Source organism: Quercus lobata, chromosome 7, assembly GCF_001633185.2.
Source record: "Quercus lobata isolate SW786 chromosome 7, ValleyOak3.0 Primary Assembly, whole genome shotgun sequence".
Taxonomy (NCBI): domain Eukaryota; kingdom Viridiplantae; phylum Streptophyta; class Magnoliopsida; order Fagales; family Fagaceae; genus Quercus; species Quercus lobata.
In genome coordinates, this window is record NC_044910.1 from 30,855,671 (window position 1) to 30,875,591 (window position 19,921).

The following is a 19,921-nucleotide window of genomic DNA, read 5'->3' on the forward strand; positions in this document are numbered from 1 at the left end:
GCATCGGTGAAAGCGCGTGACTCTTTTAAGCGTGGTACTCACGCTTAATTACCGAAATTATTTTTCTTTTTTCTTTTTTTATTGGTTTGGAAAGAAAGGAAAAAAGAAAAAGAAAAAACAAGTGGTAATTGGTGGGTTCTGACGAGCGAGTGATAACTTTTGTACACGTGTTAAGATGATATTAGTTGGTTGGTATGTTGACGGCGTTATTAGTGACGTTAATGTGTCTCAATGAAAGTAATTTGGGTATGAGGTATGAACAGAGGTTACGGGAACCGGCGAGTTGGAATGGAATGATTTTTAGGTAGGAGCGAAAGTCGCGGAAGATGCGAATTCGGACAAGGAGGCAAAACGTCGCTCAGTTTGTTTGACGTTTCGACCACAAAGATGCGATCACGACAACGGGGGGCCCGTTTAACCAAGGCTATTTAGACTATAGGAGTAGGCTATCTATTTCTGATTCCGCTAGACCATTTTTAGAGCATTCACGTATTCACACTGGTTCATTTACAAAATTTTCATTATATTATTGCTATTTCTACGATATTTTTGCAAATATGAATTTATTATTAAAATTATTTTTTTATTTTAATAATGATAATTTATTATTTAAAATTTATTGTGAAAATATTATAAATATAATATTCCTCATTTAGATTAACTATCTTATTTCTTATTTTTATATACAACATAATAAAATAGTGTGTGTGTGTGTGTGTTAAGTCTATTTACCTCTCAACAAAATTGAGAGAAGTTTCTCAAAAAAAGCTCAAGTGGGTTTGTCCCACATCGCCTGTGTGTGTGTGTCCACAAGGGTTTAAAGCCTTCACACTCCCCACAAGAGTTACCGACTTTTGTGTGGAGTGAGTTGTGTGATATTAAACTCGGCCCCCCACTCGCTCTGTGTGTGTGTGTTAAGTCTATTTACCTCTCAACAAAATTAAGAGAAGTTTCTCAAAAAAAAAAAAAAAAATAATAAAATAGTATAAAGAGAAAAGTGACAATAAATTGAATAAAAAATAAATACAAATTTGCTACCGTAATTATTATAAATAAAAATTTATGGTTCACAATTGCCAAAAAAATTTAGCAATACACATCTGGGTAAAGCTCAATTTGAGCTGTGTGCATTGTTAAAATAGTCGTTTAAGAGGTTTTACACCCCAGTGCTAATGCTTTTAAATAAAACCAGCAAAGTACTTAGCTCATTTTTTAGGATCCTATAACAAGTGGAGCAAAATGAATAAAACATGAAATTCCTTTAAAGAAAATTTTATCTGGAATTTATCCGTAAAAGATATATGTGTGTGTATATATATAAGCAAGAAATAAATAAATCTAATAATGCCACTTTTTTTACAAAATGAAAGTGAGATCAGCAACTGTCCATCACTTAACAATATGTTACTATGGATTCCAGCTAACTCAAATGATAAAATTTATTGTTGTCGAAAAAAAAAATCTGGGATTCGATCCCCACCTACACTAAAAAACCAATTTGTCTTAGTTTATTGATAAAAAAATAAATAAATAAATAAATTATAATGAACAAACATCACAGGTTAAAATTATTTCTCAAAAAAAAAACAGGTTACTTTTACAATTTTTGTTCTTAACAAAGTTACCTTCAAAAAAACCCCACTAAAAACCCACTTCATTTAAAAATTTTGACGTGGAAGCTTTGACTTTGTCTATATATTTTTATATGTAGAACTTTAATTATAGAAGTTTTTGAAAATAAGAATCTTAATGAAAATATTTTTAGCATACAGGACGCTTGACAAACTACAAATACTTGTTTCGTAAGAGTTTTGAAATATGTTTTCACGTTTAAGTTTGTTTGGTTGAGTACTTTAATAAAAAAGAAATAAATATTATTTTAGCTCAAGAAATTATTTGTACAATGGTGCGTAAAAGAGGGCAAAATGGGTATGTGATGCTCAAATTAGACCTTGCAAAAGCTTATGATCGATTAGAGTGGTCATTTATTCAGGAATCTCTTTAGTTTTTTCAAGTTCCGCCTGTTTTAATTAAATTGATTATGAACATGATAATATCAACGCAATATCATATTTAGTGGAATGAAGCTCTACTGCCAGAAGTGATTCCAAGTAGGGGAGTGCGCTAGGAAGATCTGCTATCCCCATACCTCTTTATTTTGTACTTGGAACGCCTTTCCATGCTTTTGGAAGAGGCAGTTCGAGATAGAAAGATCCACCTTATAGGATTCTGAGGCCAAATTTGAATATCCCATCTATTTTTTGCAGATGATATCTTCATGTTCACCAAAGCTAAGTTAACTGAATGCCAAAACCTTAGAAGCATTTTACAAAAATTCTATCTTTCATAGGCCAAATTATCAGTACCCACAATCTTGTATCTGGTTTACAGCTAATACTCCTCGAAGATCGAAGGCTCTTATTGTAGGAATCTTTGATTACCAACTACGACGCAAATAGGCACATATCTAGGGACCCCCGTCTTTACCACATGACAAACAGCCAATGCATATCAATTTTTAGTTGATAAAATCCAAAAGAAAATTGAAGGTTGGCAGGCCAAATATCTTACAATGGCTGGCAGGATTACATTAATCAAATTCTCGGTGGCTTCTATCCCTATCTATGCCATGCAAACAACCCTACTTCCCCAGAAAGTTAGCCGAACATTAGACAAATACAGTTGTAAGTTCTTATGGGGAGATACGAATTAGCAGAGAAGATGTCATACAGTAAGTTGGGAAACTATTACGATTCCCAAGAACGCAGGGGGTCTGGGTTTACAATCGACTCGCCATATGAACGTGGCCAAGGACAGAACTAGGATTCGAAATCGAGTGAGGCAAATATAATTTTCTTGAGGGGGCAAATATAATTTTTTTTGGGCTTACTTTCAAAAATCTTAAATATATACCTTACTATTTAATATTTTAAAAAATTTTGGGGAAGGGAGGGGCCACAGCCCCCCTCAACCTCAACATGGTTCCATCCCTGAACGTGGCAATTCTTATGAACTAGGCCTGGTGACTTCATCAGTAACCAAATATGTTAGGGGCTTAAGTTTTAAAAGCCAAATATTTTCCAAACACGAACCTCTTTGATAGTGTCCGTAATCCACAAGGCTCCCATATTTGGAAAGCCATGCATGAAGGCACACGATGGCTCTAGCGTGGTATGAAATGGATCTTAGGAGATGGCCAACATATACAGGTATGGCAGGATAACTGGATTCCTGGAGGCACCCTCCAGAGTCGCATTGCTGGGCCATTATAGAACAATGTCTAGTTAGCTCATTACGCAATAACCATGCTTGGACTTTAGACTGCCTTCAAGTGCCTCTCCCAAAACAAATTGAGCAACTTATTAGAGGTATTCATGTAGCACAGTTTACTAGGATCCCTGATTCCTTTGTGTGGCCCTATAATAATGGTATTTGCTCAGTCAATTCAGCCTCAAAATATCTATACCAAACAAAAAATGTGCCAAGAGAAAAACCTCTGTGAAACTGGATCTGGAAGCTACAATGTCCCAAAAAGATCCAACTATTCATTTGGAAAGCCATGCGTAATCGGGTTCCTACAAGGCAGTATTTAGCTTTTTCTCGACCACACATAAGTGATCACTGTCCTAGATGCAATATTCCTGAAACAACTATCCATATTTTAAGAGATTGCCCATGGTCTAAGGAGGTCTGGTGTCAATCACCGAGTAGCTTGCCACTTACATTCTTTCAATTACCCTTGCAATCCTGGTTGCAAACCAATGCGACTGGTAATGCCGTTATCTTGCACCAACAATTGCCTTGGAAAATATGCTTTCCATTTCTATGTTGGCACCTATGGCTAGCTCAAAATGAGCATATATTTCACAATCAATCTAGCTCCCAGCATAGACTAATCTATAAAACAATTCAGGCCGTTATCGAATTTTTTTACTTAGCGGGCCCTAATAAACCAATCCAAAGTAAGGTCTCTCAAACTATTAAGTGGACTACTCCAGCTGAACCATTTATAAAGCTAAACATGGATGGTAGTTCTCTAGACAACCTAGGAATGGCAGGTGCAGGGAACCTTCTGAGAGATAGCTCCGGGGTATGGATATCAGGTTTTTCTTTAAATATGGGCATTATGACTAACAATATGGCAGAACTGGGAACAGTTCGTCAGGGCCTTATGTTGGCATGGGACTTGGGATTTAAATTTATCCAACTTGAAATTGATTCTATGATAGTCTTATCTTGGTTAACTAAGGAGAATTCTAATTTCCCTCCTGATGCATTTCCTTTATTATGTTATTGCAGGAGCCTTATGGTGCAAGCATGGAAGGTTTAGGTGCACTACATCTACCGTGAAGCAAACGCATGTGTTGACGCTCTCGTGAGACGAGGAAACCACCAACATCAAGTTTTGACTATCTATGACACTTGTCCTAGTTTTGTATATCCGTGTTTTGTAAGGGATATGGTAGGCCTAAGGAGTAGTAGTCTGTGTGCCCGAAGGCCGGATATAGCTATTGATGTATAAACTCTTTTATAATTAAATAAGACCTCCTGTTTCTACCCCAAAAAAAAAAAAAAAAAATGATGACTCAATTTTGCTATACAAATGTATTTTTAGAGGGGTTTGACTTACTTCCTGTATTTTTTTAACTGGACATGTCCTCTTATTTTAAATATACAATGGCAAGTGGTAGTGAGTTTTAATCTTCGTATTTTATTAGTTAGTGGGTGATGTGATAATCTCTCATTAAAATAAAAAGAAATTATTTTTTAAAAAGTACTAGAGGTAAGCCAAACCCTTTTTAAAAAACACCAAAAAGACATTTTCAACGCTCATTTTTTGTTTTTTAAAATCATAATGGTAATTTTGTAAATGATGGGCTACTAAAATGTATGTATCGTCTCAGTCCCAAAAAAAAAAGAAGAAGGTATATATCATCCATTAGAGTCATCCAAGTAAACAACGTCTGTCCAAGATGATCGTCCAGAAGGAAAGAACAAAGTAGTAGCACCAGGAAGGGGCAAGTTTGACTAAGTAGAAGATAGGTTGTCTAAAGACAAGAACCCATAGATGATGGATGAAAACTTATAGTAAATTCTAAGGTGTTCTTTGCAAATCAAGAACAGTTACACCATGATCCACTATTCCAAAACGTGGGGTGAATTCCCCAAAATTCACTCCACTCTTCCTACTAAAGTCACACGTCTCCCACAATAATAGTGGTACCTAACAAGTAGACCCACTCCAAACTCTCTATAAAAGGGACCAAACTTCACCAAGTAAAGGTATGCACAACTATTCATCCACTTTTCATACTTAGGTCATTGAGAGAAATAATGACTTAGTTGTCGAAGGGTCCTCAGCCGGTTCCACCTAGTTAACTAGGGCTGTAAACGAACCGAGCTTTGTCGAGTAGTGAATGTTTAAGCTCAACTCGACAGCAAAAATAGAATGTTCAAGCTTGGCTTGAGCTTGATATAAGCCTACAAATAATATTCAAGCTTGAGCTTGTTATAAAGTATAAAAGCTTGAGCTTGGCTTGATTCATTAGTCAAGCCAAGGTCGAGCTCAATATCAAGCCCAAACTCAAGTTCAATATCATGCTTTTAAGCTTAAGATCCAACATAAGTATATTATCAAGCCCATATTAAGTTTATTATCTAGCCTATTTGATTTGGATGAGTGGTTTCAACTTATAATTTATGAAAATCTTAGAAGGATGTGAGTTTACTTGTCAAGTTTATATCAATTTTATTACCAAACTCATAAATAAGCCTAGACTCAACTTGTTTTGTTACTTTTGTATCAAGCCTTGGTGTTCACAAGCTTGTTTATGAACAATAGTTTTTACTTGGGCGTGGCTTGTTTATTAAACAATCCTAAAACTAAAGCTTAAGCTTGGTTTGTTTATAAACAAACAAACATGAACGAGCTTTTATAAATGACTTGGTTCATTTACAGCCCTATGGTCAACTCTGATAGTCTTTCTTTCTTTTTCAGGCTGTTGATCCACCTTAGTGTTCGGAACTTGCGGCCTACTAATTTCATACTTCATCAGTAAATAAAAGCAACGTGCCTTCACATTGTTGAAAAAATTAGATTAATTTGCATAAAGCGATAAAATATAGGTTTTATTATTGAATTTTCATATTTGATGGTTAATTTGAATTTCTTTGATGACATGTGAAATATTCCATTTTGATCCTAGATTAGAGTGCATTGCATATTTTCATTGTTCAAGTATGCTTGTTTATTTTTCTTATGACTAACTTGAATTTATGTTTTGCTATTAGCATTAGAATTATGTCGATCTTTTGCACATGGAGTTCTTTATTCTTTATATTAATTTTCTACTTTTGTTATTGATTGGATGCTCATTAGGTAAACTATTTTATAATATCCATTGTACCTATGTAACGATTCCATTGTAAGTTCTTAGGGGGCTATTTGGTAATGTTGTTCTAGTAAAATTGTTTAAGTGTTGTGAAAATACGTGTGGGTAAAAAAGTGTTGTGGAAATGTATGTTGTATTTTTAAACAACGAAAATTGTTGTTTAAACAACACAACCAAACAGGCTCTTAGATCACGAGGAATCATTATTGATAATAAAATCTTCACCTTGAAATTTGCAATCAGGAGATTCCATCTCTTTATCCACTAAAGAAAAGAAACTAAAATGCAGTTCATTTGAGTCGCGATTCTCACAAGAAGTAAGGACCTTGTCACACTTTTTAGACAATGTCAAGTATTCATTCACCCATAATGTAAAAAAATTTAGCAATGATGAAAGCTTTAGAGTATATATATTAATTATAAAATTTTTGAAGGATTAAAGGATTTATAAGGGGAGATTATGACAACTTCTTAGATTGAACAAAAGAAGATGACAAGGAAGACATATAGTGATGGATGATAAGGAGAAAATTATTGCGTAGACAGTTAGAATACTTACAATCTTCAATTTGTTATTGATTTTAATTTTTTATTATAATCATCACTAATATGCATTTGGATTTTTTTTTTTTTTTTTTTTTTTTAATTTGAGCAAAAACTTACTATGTGTTTGGTTGTAAATGGAGGAAGAGAAAAGAAAAGAAATGATTAAGGAGAAAATAAATGATAAACAAAGGAAAAAATAAATGTTTCCCTTGCATATGTTTGGAAGTAGGGAGGAAAAAAAAAAAAGAAAAAAAGAAGAAATTGTTCATTTTTTATTTGTTTGATTTGGAAAAAAAAAAAAAAGGAAATTTTCCAAAAAAAAAGTATTTTTTTTTACTTTTATACCCTCAGTAAGTGGAGAAGAGAGTAAAAGGCTAATGGGCAAAATTGTAATTATAAAAGCAATAAAAAGTCAAGAAATGCGGCTGATCTCCCCAATACACCTTTCTCTCCATTTCTACCCAATTTTAGTGGATTGGAAAAGGTGGGCCTAGATGAATTTCATTTGCTTTGTTTTCTCATCTCTCTAGCTAACTAAACAATGGAAATACAATCCTTTCCGCCAATTTCTTTTCTCTTCTCTCCTCTTCCTTTCATTCCAAACACAACATTAAAATATGCATTTGGATTAGGGGTGTCCAAACCAACCCGTCAACTAACCCACCGGGCCAACTCAGTCGATCTGATTTGAGAACCGGCGGTCCCGGCGCCGGTGATAGGTCGACAGTGGGTCTCCACCCCTAGAACTTGAGATTGGCAGGTTGGTTGGCTGGTCTGAACATGAAAAAAAAAAAAAAAAAAATTGACCCGACTGTATTACATCGGAAAAGTAGTCGTTTTCCATTGATGGGAGAGTTTCACAAGTCGTTTTGGTCCGATTAGTCGAGAAATGGCCTGATCTCTTCGAGATCTCGTTGAGATTCAACCTGATCTTGTCGAGATTCGGCCAGATCTCAACATATCAAGCTCGATTTGGTACAGATTTGGTGGATTTCAGCAGATTCCAGTATAATTCTGCAAATTTCAACCCCGACCGAGGATCGACTTGTATCTGAGGAGGTCTGACCACCCAAATAAACCCCTTTTACCGGTCGACGACGGGTCCATAAATGGTAGACCCAAAGTAATTGGGTCAGTTTTAGGTTGGGCACAAACTCGACCAAGACCGACCTGTGGATAGGCCTAGTTTGGATTTGGACAATATTCCCAACCACATTTTTTAAACATATTTTCTTGAGAAGTGTTACGTCTACAACATTTTCACAACAAATCATAGGTGGTTAGTTGTTATTGGTTTTAATTTGAACTTACTATTGAAATTAATTTTTTATCCCACCAATAACAACCCGTAACAATCTGTCACATAAGATTTGTTGTGAAAATATTGTAAAAAAGTTGTGGACATTGTATTTCTCTGAAAGAGTTTAGATTAAATTTCATTCCAAAATCGTAACGACTTTAGAGTATTTTTGTTTTTTTAACAAACCTCTAAAATTATATAAAAAAAGATAAAAAAAAAAAAAAAAAAGACGGTAATGGTTATCAATATTATTAACAACACAATGTTCTTACCATCTTCAATAGTTTTTTTTTTTAAAAAAAAAAAATCTTAATAAGATAGAAATTATACATTTTTGTATTTTAAAACGAAAACCCTTGCATGTCAAATGGTTGTGTAAAAACGCTAGAAGGAGGGCTTGAACCTCCGACCTTGTGGTTAACAGCCACACGCTCTAACCAACTGAGCTATTCCAGCAGTACATTTAAGGGTTTAATAATTTATCAAATTAAATAATAAGTTATTCAATTTTTAATAACTTGACATTGTTGGTTATTCCGTAATTCATTCATTAATTTTTTTTATCATGAAATATGTTATATCCTTTTGTCAAAAGTTTAGAGTTTTAAGATAGAGATTATACATCTTTTATTAGAAAAAAAAAAAAAAAAAAAAAACCCTTTCGTGTAAAATGGGTTAAAAAGGTTAATTATAAGTAAATTTGCTACCCTAGAATAAATAGTCTCATTTGAAAATTTAACTTTATGATTTTTTTTTTTTTTTTAGGAAAATGAATTCAATACGAAATTATTGGTCCTGAAATGGCAGAAAAATAACATATGACTGCTGGGAGTGCTAAAGATTAATATATATTTCATTGGTTTTCAGCCCAAAGGTAGAAAAAATAACATAAGAACTCTAGAACATAAAGCCAAAAATATAATAGCTTTTCAGCGCTAGAAGGAGGGCTTGAACCTCCGACCTTGTGGTTAACAGCCACACGCTCTAACCAACTGAGCTATTCCAGCCCTATATTCAGTGGTTTAAACTTTTTAAATTTAAAAAATAACGCATCATTCAATTATTTAGTCAACTTTGACATTATATTTACCCTAACGTATTCGTAATTACAGTTGCAGAGTAGATGTATACGGTGTATATATATATTTTAAAAAAATATGTTATTATTGTTTCCGTGGATAATATTTTTAGATAATTTATCACAACTTATTATTCTGTTAACTAGTTGATTCTTTTGAGCTTTATACAAATGATATAGGACTTAAAAGGCATAATAACAAGTAAAAAAAATTAATATCAAGGTATAAAAAGATGAGTAATTATAAAATAGTCTCTGAAAGTACAACGATGTGAATACACAATACTTGTTTATATCTCTTACATAATACTAATTTCACTAATTTTATTCTTAATGTAATCCATTATTTATGTGAAAAACGGATATACATTATCGCTTTATTTTGAGAGTATCTAATAAGAAAAGTAAGAAAAATAGTTACAAATCTCGTGGTATAAAACAATTTCTATGCGGATGATTGACACATTTGGAAAGAAATTTAAGTCTAGGACTAATTGCTCATACAAAAATGTTGTTACGCCAGAGTTGTCATTAATAATGATTTAAATTAAAAAATGAAAAGTAGGCCTAGTTTTGTGATTTTTGTCTCCCTCACGCAATCTTTGGCCTAATAATTGAACTGCATGCTTTGATGATGGGTTTTATTTATTTATTTAATTTTTTGTTAGATCTCTTCAAACCATTTGAGTTCGATCTCACTAGTGGATGTGACTGCAAGTGTCTCTTGTTGCTCTCTGACGTTGGTTCTACTATTTGATTAGCATTTGCTACCATAAGCTAATGCTGATTTGAATGAGTTAAGAGCCTACTTATTGATTGGTACTACTTGATTAGCTTTTTTTTAATGAATTTTTTATTTGATTAGCATTTGATAAGTATTTTAACACACACACAAGAGGAGAAGAGATAAAGTTTTAAAGAAACTAACAGTAATGTATATCCAAAAGGGTATAATTTTTGGATACACAACACAAGTTTTAAACTTCTATAATTCAAACTCATTTTTCAACATGTGATTAACCTCACTGTTTTTTTTTTTTGAGAATACTAAGTATTTTAACACACACACAAGGGGAGAGGGTAGAAGGTTTTAAAGAAATTAACAGTGGTGTATATCCAAAATGGTCTAACTCTTGGATACACAATACAGGCTTTAAATATCTATAACCCACCCTCATTTTTTCAACATGGAATTAGCCCATTGTTTTTTTTTTTTTTTTTTATTTTAGAATACTAAGAAATATGTTATAAGAAAGTGTACAAATTAATTGCTGATTTGAATAAAAATAAGAAATCTGTTATGAGAATGTGTACAAATTAATTGCTTGGTCAGTGAATAATAAAATTATTAGGTATTCCCGGAGTATCATAAATGCGTAGTCCTCCTCTCACATGAATAGTGGGTTCTATCATGAATTTAATTAGTGGAACCTACTATTCATGTGAGAGGAAGAAATACGCATTTATAGTACTCCGGGAGCACACTATAATTTCCTCCTCTCACATGAATGGTGGGTTCTATCATGAATTTAATTAGTGAAACCTACTATTCATGTGAGAGGAAGAAATATACATTTATAGTACTCCGGAAGCACACTATAATTTCCCAATGAATCACCCAGCTTAAGTAGCAGATTTAGCATTAAAAATGTTTCTTTAGCAGCCAGGCGGCCCTGGCGGCTCACACCTGTTGTTTCATCAATGTTTTTGTGCTGTTTAAGACGTATCATCAATGAACTCAATGTTTTTGGTTTGTAATGTTTAGATAATAACTTTGGGCAATTTTTATTTATTTAATTTTCTTTTTAGGAACTTTAGGCACATTTGATACAAATCAACGTTACAATTAATACAAGAACCTTGAATGAAATAATTATTATTCTTTAGTAACAAAACATAAATAAAATCTGAAATTGTATTGCACATACATCACCGCGATCTTACATTTTTTCTAATTGCTCAATCATTTTTCTTTAGTTTTATGAATAGAAGGTAAACCCTTTACCACATTTATCAATATGTTAAATGATTTTTTTTTTTAAATGATTTTTTATTATAAAAAAACTTTTATTAACTTCTTCTAATATTTACACATAAGTTCTTAAAAATGTACATTTTTTTTTTCACATCGTTGAAGTTTTCAGAGTTACAAATAGTGCTAAACTTCATTGGTTTAAATTAAGTGGAAGCTCACTGCCTTTTTCCATAAAGCAACCTAATACTTAATAAATTGTGATTAAATCATGTTTGATCATCAGATAAGTTATTTTCAACAAAATCTCTAATTTGAAATTTTAATTTATTAACACTTTATTAAAATGTAAGTATGATATAAAAATAATTTTTGTTGAACTTTCCACTATAATAACAACCCGTATACTATATAATAAAAGATGAGTCTTAAAAAGTATAGTTGCAACTAGTCACTAGTGGTTATTCTTTCTTTGTAATAAGTGGCCATATTCTCTTTATGTCGAGTGGCTATCTTTAATCAAAGACTTGGGTAAATTATAATAAATCATCTAGTCGTTGTCACAAAAATATTCATAAAAAATTATATATTTTACAGTGGCGGAGCCAGAATTTCAGGTTAGGAGGGTCAAGATTGAAGGTAAAATTAATCTAAGAAATATTAATTGTAACAAAATAAATAAATGACTATATGCCAAAGTCATTGTCATACATAATCTAATATAAAATTTCACTTTAATTCATTTTTTTCATTCCTAATTTAATTTACTCAATTGCAAAATCTATTTCGATACGAGCTCATTTAGAATTTGACCTGGACAAATTACTATGAAGTTGTATATGTTACTCAATGCCATGAATGCTTTTAAAATGTTATATAGACATTTGAGTTTATAGCAAAAATTAGGCTTTTTTTTTAAGAACAACAAAAACTTAGGTTAAGACTGAAAATGATTGATAACAAGAGAAAAAAAAAATGTAAATAAGAGGCTGATTGTTGAGGTGCTACAATTTGGTATCATTATATTTTTTTTCCAGTCCTATTCGACAAAGTTGTGTGCAAAACCAATGTACTAGTAGGTGGGACTTATTATTTAATAAAAGTGAAGCTTCACTGCTTTGTGAATGTAAAATTGTCTTATTCAGCCAAAAAAAAAAAAAAGAAAGAAAGTAAAATTGTCTTCTTATTGACAAGTAGCTAATACATATATAACTAGTAAAAACTAAAAAATTGTTTCTGTTAGAAGGGGCAAATAACCTTTTACTATGTTTATTAATAGTTTACTACTAATGTAGAGAATTCTTTTGCTGAATTAATGCATAGAGAATTTTTGAGAAGGTAAGGGGGCAATTGCCCCCTTCTCGACCTCGACCCCCCTCCCTCCGCCCATGATATTTTATAAGCTCATGTTCTAACAATATCCTATACTATATGATAAAAATTATGTTCTACATGTAATTGCATGCACCAAGTGGACACCTTCTTTTCCTAAAAATAAAAAAAAAATAAAAAAATAATATGTGGACACCTTCTTTTTATTTTATTATATAAATTATTCTCTTGGTGTCATGTGACACACTATAAGTATTAAGTATATTGAAATAATTCTCTTTCTCGTGAATCTCTATTGCCAAAATTTTAAAAAATTTTAAAAACACTCTAAATAAAATTCAACCACCAAGAGTATATAAATTTTGTAAAGAAGTTTATTTATTTCTTTTTATTGTTGTAATAATCTAATTTCTAAAATATTAGGTCCACAAGATGTAGGTTGGCAAACTGTGAATGAATAATTGAGTTTTATATGTTACTAGTCGCTAACCCGTGCGATGCACGGGAAAACCATTAAATGTAAGATTCAAAAAATAATGCCATGCACTTGTATAACATAAGGTATCAAAGAGATGATACAACTAATTTTTTGATAATTTTGGTGGTCATCGCCTACTCGAAATATTAAAATCACTATATTGAAGCAAAAAATTCAAATTTAACAATTATTAACAAATTAAGAGAAATTAACAATTATTAATAAAAGTTGCTATAGATGGTAGTTGTAGTAGAATTTATTCAATATGTTATAATCATTTACATCACCTCATAACATTGCTTCATAATCCATGTATGCACACCTCATAATAGAATAAGCAACCTTGTATAATCGAAGAATACCAAATATTTTGCAATGAATTCATCATACGGATTTTGGACATGTTTTGATAGCTTTCTTATTAATTTATTTATACCCAATGGTTAAAACCACCAACACAACACCCTTTTTAATTTTTTGATCGGATTAATGTATACATGTGAGGTAAGCTTATCTTTTGTCTTTTGTCTTTTTTTTTGGTTAAAAGGATACATAATGGAACTAAGCAATAACAGAAATACCAGGGCACTGAGGGCAGAGCCTATCTACACTAACTCCCTTGAGGTCAGCCTCAACAATATCTAGAATATCTACAACAACCCCCCTGAGGTCACCCTTTTTTTTATTTCTTTTTTCTTTCGTTTTTTCTCAGCCATATTTCCTTAACCTTTTGTCTTCTTTATTTCTCCCTTTTCTCAATTTTCCTCCACAAACTTCTTTCAATACCTAACTCTGTTTCAAATATTGCTTGCCTTAACCCAGTACCCACACTTCAACAAAGTGACTTCGGTGAGTCATAGTTCACCAAGAATCAAGACCCACTTTAAAGAATCAAGACCCACTTTAGCACCCCTCTTTGAAACAACTTTTTGACCGTTGTGTTGATTGGTGACTCCATGATTCTCATTAAGAATCAAGACCCAATTCACTTCGGTAGTACCCACGACATGCAGTGGTGATGGGGCTCTATCGGTGACGAAAACGACATGCGGTGGTGATGGGGCTTCATCTACGACAAAAATAGCTGTTGAGAGCAACAAATCTAAAAGTTGCGTACGGTCATGATTGGTTGTGGGTCTGTGTTTATACATATATAGATGATGGCAAGCAGAGCATCATGAAAGAGCAGAGCATTGTGAAAGAGTTTTGGTGAAAGAAAAGGTACAACATCAAGAAAGAGAAGGCAGAGCACGGGTTTGGGACTTAGAAAAGTTTTATTATTATTATTTTTTTAATATCGTGCTGATGTGGAAATTTGTAGGAGTTTCAAAAGTTTTGGTTTTATATAATTATATAGATTAGAGTGTATTTGAAGTCCAAAACTCAAGCCCATAATGACTAAAGAGAACAAAAGTTACTATAATCTCGTCACCTACCTTGACAGCTAGTTGATCGATCAAGAGTGGCTCGATAGCCTTTCAATAGCTCTTCGATCAATCAAGAATAGCAAATCTTGAATCCAAATGAGGTCCAATAAGTCGTTAAATCTCTATAATTTCAAGCTCTACTTGCTAAAGTATAAAAGGACTGCTTTGGGATGACCTAGATAAGTTTAGAGACCTGTATGTACACCTATGGTTTCGTAATCAAGTTCTTTATCATCATCAAGCTTTGAAGATCTGATGACTAGTAATTAAGCTAAAGCTGGATGCATACATCACAGAGTTACTGTTATGAAAATCTTCAGGAACCAAAATGAAAACAAACCCAAAAAGTAATGGTATAAAAGTGTAATAATTTTCTTTCTTGTTTAATAGTGTATAATTATATTGTAGAATTAGAGCTGTAAACGAGCCGAGCTTTATTGAGTAGTGCATGTTTGACCTTGGCTTGTCAGGAAAAATCAAAAGTTCGAGCTTGGCTTGAGCTTGTGACAAGCCTAAAAATAGTGTTTGAGTTTAAGCTCATGGTAAAGCCAAAAAGCTTGAGCTTAGCTTAGCTTAGCTTGTTTAATTAGTCAAGCCAAACTCAAACTTAATATCAAGCACAAACTCGAGTTCAGGTCAAGTTTTTGAGCTTGAGATCTAAAAAAATTACATTATTAAATGCTTAAATCTCTAAAATTAAGAAAAAGGAAAAGGAAAATAGTATACTCATTTTATCATGCATCTTTTTTTTTTTTTTGAGAATTCATTTTATCATGCATCTAGTTTTACTTAATATTAGCTATTATTCAAATTAATAATTTACACAATTAAATTTATTCATTCATCATTCCTTGTCTACAACTTCAGCAATTATTCAAAATACAATTTGTACATTCACGTCAGATGGTGAAGGACTAGAAAAATATTTGTTTGTAACTATTATGAATGAGAAATACTAACATGTTTCGCAACTTTATTTTAGATAATTGATAGGGAAGGATCATATGTAGTCTACTTAATTATTTATTTATTTATTTTTAAATATAACTATAGTCTAAAGTGGTTTTTGATCAGTTTAAAGGGAAGGAAAAAATTAAGATAATATAGGTAATAGTCTCATGTTAGCCATGTCATTATTAAGATATGTGTATCAAGCCTATTTAACAAACACATATAAACTTATAAATGAGTCTATGCTTGAATTGTTGTGTATCAAGCCTAATAGTTTACAAGCTTGCTTGTAAGCAAATTTTTTACTTGGGCTCGGCTTGTTTATTAAATGAGCCTAAAATTAAGATTCAAGCTTCGTTAATTTATAAACAAACAAATATAAATAAGTTTTTTATTGAGCCGAGCTTAAATTGTCCATGATCAGCTCCGTTTACTGGCTTACGTAGAACTCATTAACTAGCCGTGCCGGGCCGTGCCTTCATTCCAAAACAAATCATTGTCCAAACGTAGTTGGGCCTCAAAACCTTAAACCAGCCCGAGTCTTGTAAATACCCAAATAGACCAAAAAAACCAAAGTCGTCCTTCTCTGTTTCACTTCTCCACCGCTCGCTCGAAATCTATAGGGGTTTCGCGAACCTTCCTTTCGCTGCTACATATACAACTTTACAATTTCATTGCAAAAGCCTTGAAAGCCTTTTCCTTTGTATCTCAGAGAAGAAGAAGAAGAAGAAGAAGATTGTCTTTGTTCGTAGCGTTATTGTTAATCGTATTAATGGCTAAAGAAGGACCCAACTGGGATGGATTGCTCAAGTGGAGCCTCGCACACTCCGATGGCACTAACCCCAGTCGCAATTTAAGGTACCCCTATTGTTCCTTCACGATTTTTGTTAATTTAGAGTTTAAAATTTCTTTGGGTTTGTATGTATTAGAAACATGGGAAAAAGTAAAGGAGGCAACTTTAGGTTATAATCGAGGTTATAAGTGAAATTTGTATTAGTTGCTGCAATAATGTTCAATTTGAATTAAATTGGTGTTGATTAATTTCATTCATTTATGTATATTATCAGCGAGGAGGATCGAAAATGGTTCATGGAAGCTGTGCAAGCACAGACTGTTGATGTTGTTAAGCGCATGAAAGAGATAACTCTTGTTATGCAAACTCCTGAGCAAGTCTTGGAGGCCCAAGGAGTTACTTCTGCTGATATAGAAGGTATTATATCACAAAAGCCTAGTTTTTTTCATTTTATGTTTTAGTCACGTATTAATTTGGGTTTGGGTTCTGGTGTTTGTCAACTGGTAGATATGTTGGACGAGTTACAAGAGCACGTGGAGTCTATTGACATGGCCAATGGTAAAGTTCTTGCATTTTTTTGGTGAATTACTTCTTATGTGATGAGAAATTTGGGGATGCAGTTGCTTATGTCTTTGGTGCTTGCTTCAGTTATTATGTGTGAATGAGTGCATTGAGTATTGGAATATGTGCAATGTGACTATCTTGATCGATAATTGTGTCTTGTTGTTATTGTTATGTTGGTCGTCACATTGTATAATGATGTGTTCTTGGATGCTTGACGCATACAAGTCTAATTTATTTAGGAATTTGCAATTTTTCCATGGGATATATCCTTTCTGGAGTGGGTTCTTCTACCTCACTCTTTATATCTATTGAGGTATAAAGCTACTAACACCAGTATTTTGCCCCCCTTTTCTTAAGGATTGCTGGATAGTGTTTGAGCCATTACTGGTTTATCCTTTAATGGCATTGCATATGATAACTTGGGGTGTCATTTTTTTGTTTCATTAGCCACTTATATACGCCTTTGCTCGAACTTTTTTCTCCCTTGTCTTACTACTGATTTGGTAGTTTTCAAGAGAATTGAAGGTGTCAATTTTTTTTGTTTCATTAGCCCCATGTATATACCTGTTGTTCTCACTATTTTGTTCCTCTGTCTTCTTTCTGCCTTAATCACGTTTAAGAAAATTTAAGGTGTCATTTAAAAAAAAAATTTCGTTAGCCATTTATATATTCTTGTTCTGCACACTTTTTCGTTCCTTTGTCTTACAGTCTTACTACTGCTTTAGTTGAGTTAAAGAAAATTTGAAGGGTTGGTTTTTTCTGTAGCTAGCTACTTGTATATACTTGTTGTGCACACTTTTCCTATCCTTTGTTTTTAGTTGTGTCAAGAGTATGCCTCATGTTTTGGCTGTTAATGCTTATGCTACAGATCTTCACTCAATTGGTGGTTTGGTTCCTCTCCTTGGTTACCTGAAAAACTCCCACTCAAATATTCGTGCAAAGGCTGCAGAAGTTGTAACAACTATTGTCCAGAACAATCCCCGTAGTCAACAACTAGTCATGGAAGCAAATGGTTTAGAACCTCTCCTTTCTAATTTTACTTCAGACCCTGACGTGGCTGTTCGAACCAAAGCACTTGGGGCAATCTCTTGTGAGTGACTTCAGTTCTATAATGAACTTATTCTTTTTGTTAACCATATAATTGCTTGGGCTTAGACTGATATACTTGTAAATTTTGCTTTGGGGTTGACTCTTCAGCTTTAATCCGGCATAACAAACCAGGTGTTACAGCATTCCGTCTAGCAAATGGCTATGCAGCCTTGAGAGATGCTTTAGGTTCTGAAAATGTGAGATTTCAAAGGTAATAATGTAAAAAGTAATCAGTTTATATGATCATTTTCTTTTTGAGCCAGAAATGAATATATAGTCTGATATTTCATTGTTAAAAGAAAAACATTATGGATTTGGGGGAGAGAAGCCAATTTCCAATATTTAGTTATAGTATACTTTGGAATGCATATATGATTTACTGTATTTTGTCTCTCAATTAAGTTAGTTTCTCCACTCTTAATTACTTACAAGATCGACCGCCTTTCAGGAAAGCCCTCAACTTGATCCATTACCTACTACATGAGAATGCTTCAGATTGCAATGTGGTAAGTGAGCTTGGATTTCCTCGCATGATGATGCACCTTGCCTCCAGTGAAGATGCAGAGGTACGAGAAGCTGCCCTTAAGGGCCTTCTTGAGCTTGCTCGAGAAGAGACAAAAGGGGCTGATGGCAGCCTAGGTGAAGATGAGAAATTGAAACAACTTCTCCAAGAACGGATCAATGGTATCAGCTTGATGTCACCTGACGATCTTGGGGCTGCAAGGGAGGAGAGGCAGCTTGTTGACTCCCTGTGGAATACTTGTTACAATGAGCCATCCTCATTGAAAGAGAAGGGGCTTCTTGTTCTTCCTGGGGAAGATGCACCACCACCTGATGTTGCCAGCAAGCATTTTGAACCTCCTCTCAGAGCTTGGGCTGCTAACCCTTCCACTGATAAGAGCCCCAGTTCTGAAAAGAAAGAGGCTCCTTTGCTTTTAGGAGGTCCTCCACCTGAGGCTGCAGATATTCAAAACAATTCAGGTGCAGGAGAGGATGCCAATGGACAGCCGAATAGGTAAAACTAGAGAGAGAATGCCAATGGATCTTGAATAGACAGAACTGGGATTTTTTTGTCCATACGTTTTGTTGTGTACTTTTTGGAACATCTTTCCCATGGCTTGTCCTCACTGTTGGACTTAGGGAAAGCTGCCCAGAATTCTTGTTTGTTTTTGCTTTAATCTGATGTTAATATTATGGTATTAACAGTTGATAGCCTGAAATTTTGTGATATGTATGGTTTTTGTTGTTGCTAACACTCTAACAGTGTGAAGCAAACAATGTTGGTAATATACGACATATTGGTGCGCTTTGACGTGCAATATTTTTCCAGCCTTTTTTCTTTCATCTTGGTCTGATTGTTGCTCATAAAGATTGCTATTTAGTTGTTTTAAGAATAGCGCAAACAGTGATTTCAGTCTTCTACCGTAAAGGGGTTCCAATTATAGCTCAACTGGTAAAATTTTTTTTTGCTGTATAAGAGAATTGAGATTTGAACTTCACCTACAGTAAAAAGAGATTCGAACTCACTTATACCAAAAATTAATTTCTATCTTGACCTAATAGTAAGAGCAATCATCATGGAGGAAATACTATAAGTTTGAAATATTATTGTATAAAAAAAAAGTCTTTTCTTTTGTAATCAAGATTTAAATGGTAGTCTTCGTTCAGGAAAAAGGAAAGAAGTTTTAAATAGTGGTCTTCGTTACACAGACTACGCATGGTTAAGACACAAGAAAATAACAAATTTAATAGTAATGTTTATGATACAAAGAAGTCATGACCGTGACATGGAACACACAGGATTTCATTCTTTCCTCTTCACAAGAAAATAACAAATACAATAGTAATGTTTATGATACGAAGCAGAAGTCATGACTGTGACATGGAATGCAGAGAGGATTTCATTCTTTCCTCTTCATGGATTGCCTCGGATAATCTCCATATCTGACTTTCTTGTAAATAAGACAGGGCCCTTCGGCATTTGACACATCATCAAATG

General features: G+C 33.4%; 1 protein-coding gene and 2 non-coding genes across 3 annotated transcripts; 1 reads left to right on the forward strand and 2 right to left on the reverse strand.

Annotated features, from left to right (window-relative positions):
* The first annotated feature begins 4,918 nt into the window (after positions 1-4,918).
* On the forward strand, positions 4,919-19,251 carry LOC115951173 (hsp70 nucleotide exchange factor fes1-like). The gene is made up of 7 exons (XM_031068355.1): positions 4,919-4,925; positions 16,191-16,334; positions 16,544-16,686; positions 16,777-16,827; positions 17,702-17,923; positions 18,031-18,133; positions 18,371-19,251. Exons 2-7 carry the CDS (start codon positions 16,249-16,251, stop codon positions 18,939-18,941), a joined length of 1,176 nt encoding a protein of 391 aa, XP_030924215.1. The 5' UTR covers positions 4,919-4,925; positions 16,191-16,248; the 3' UTR covers positions 18,942-19,251.
* On the reverse strand, positions 8,621-8,694 carry TRNAN-GUU. The gene has a single exon. It is a non-coding gene; the product is annotated as a tRNA-Asn (tRNA).
* On the reverse strand, positions 9,172-9,245 carry TRNAN-GUU. The gene has a single exon. It is a non-coding gene; the product is annotated as a tRNA-Asn (tRNA).
* Positions 19,252-19,921: the final 670 nt, after the last annotated feature.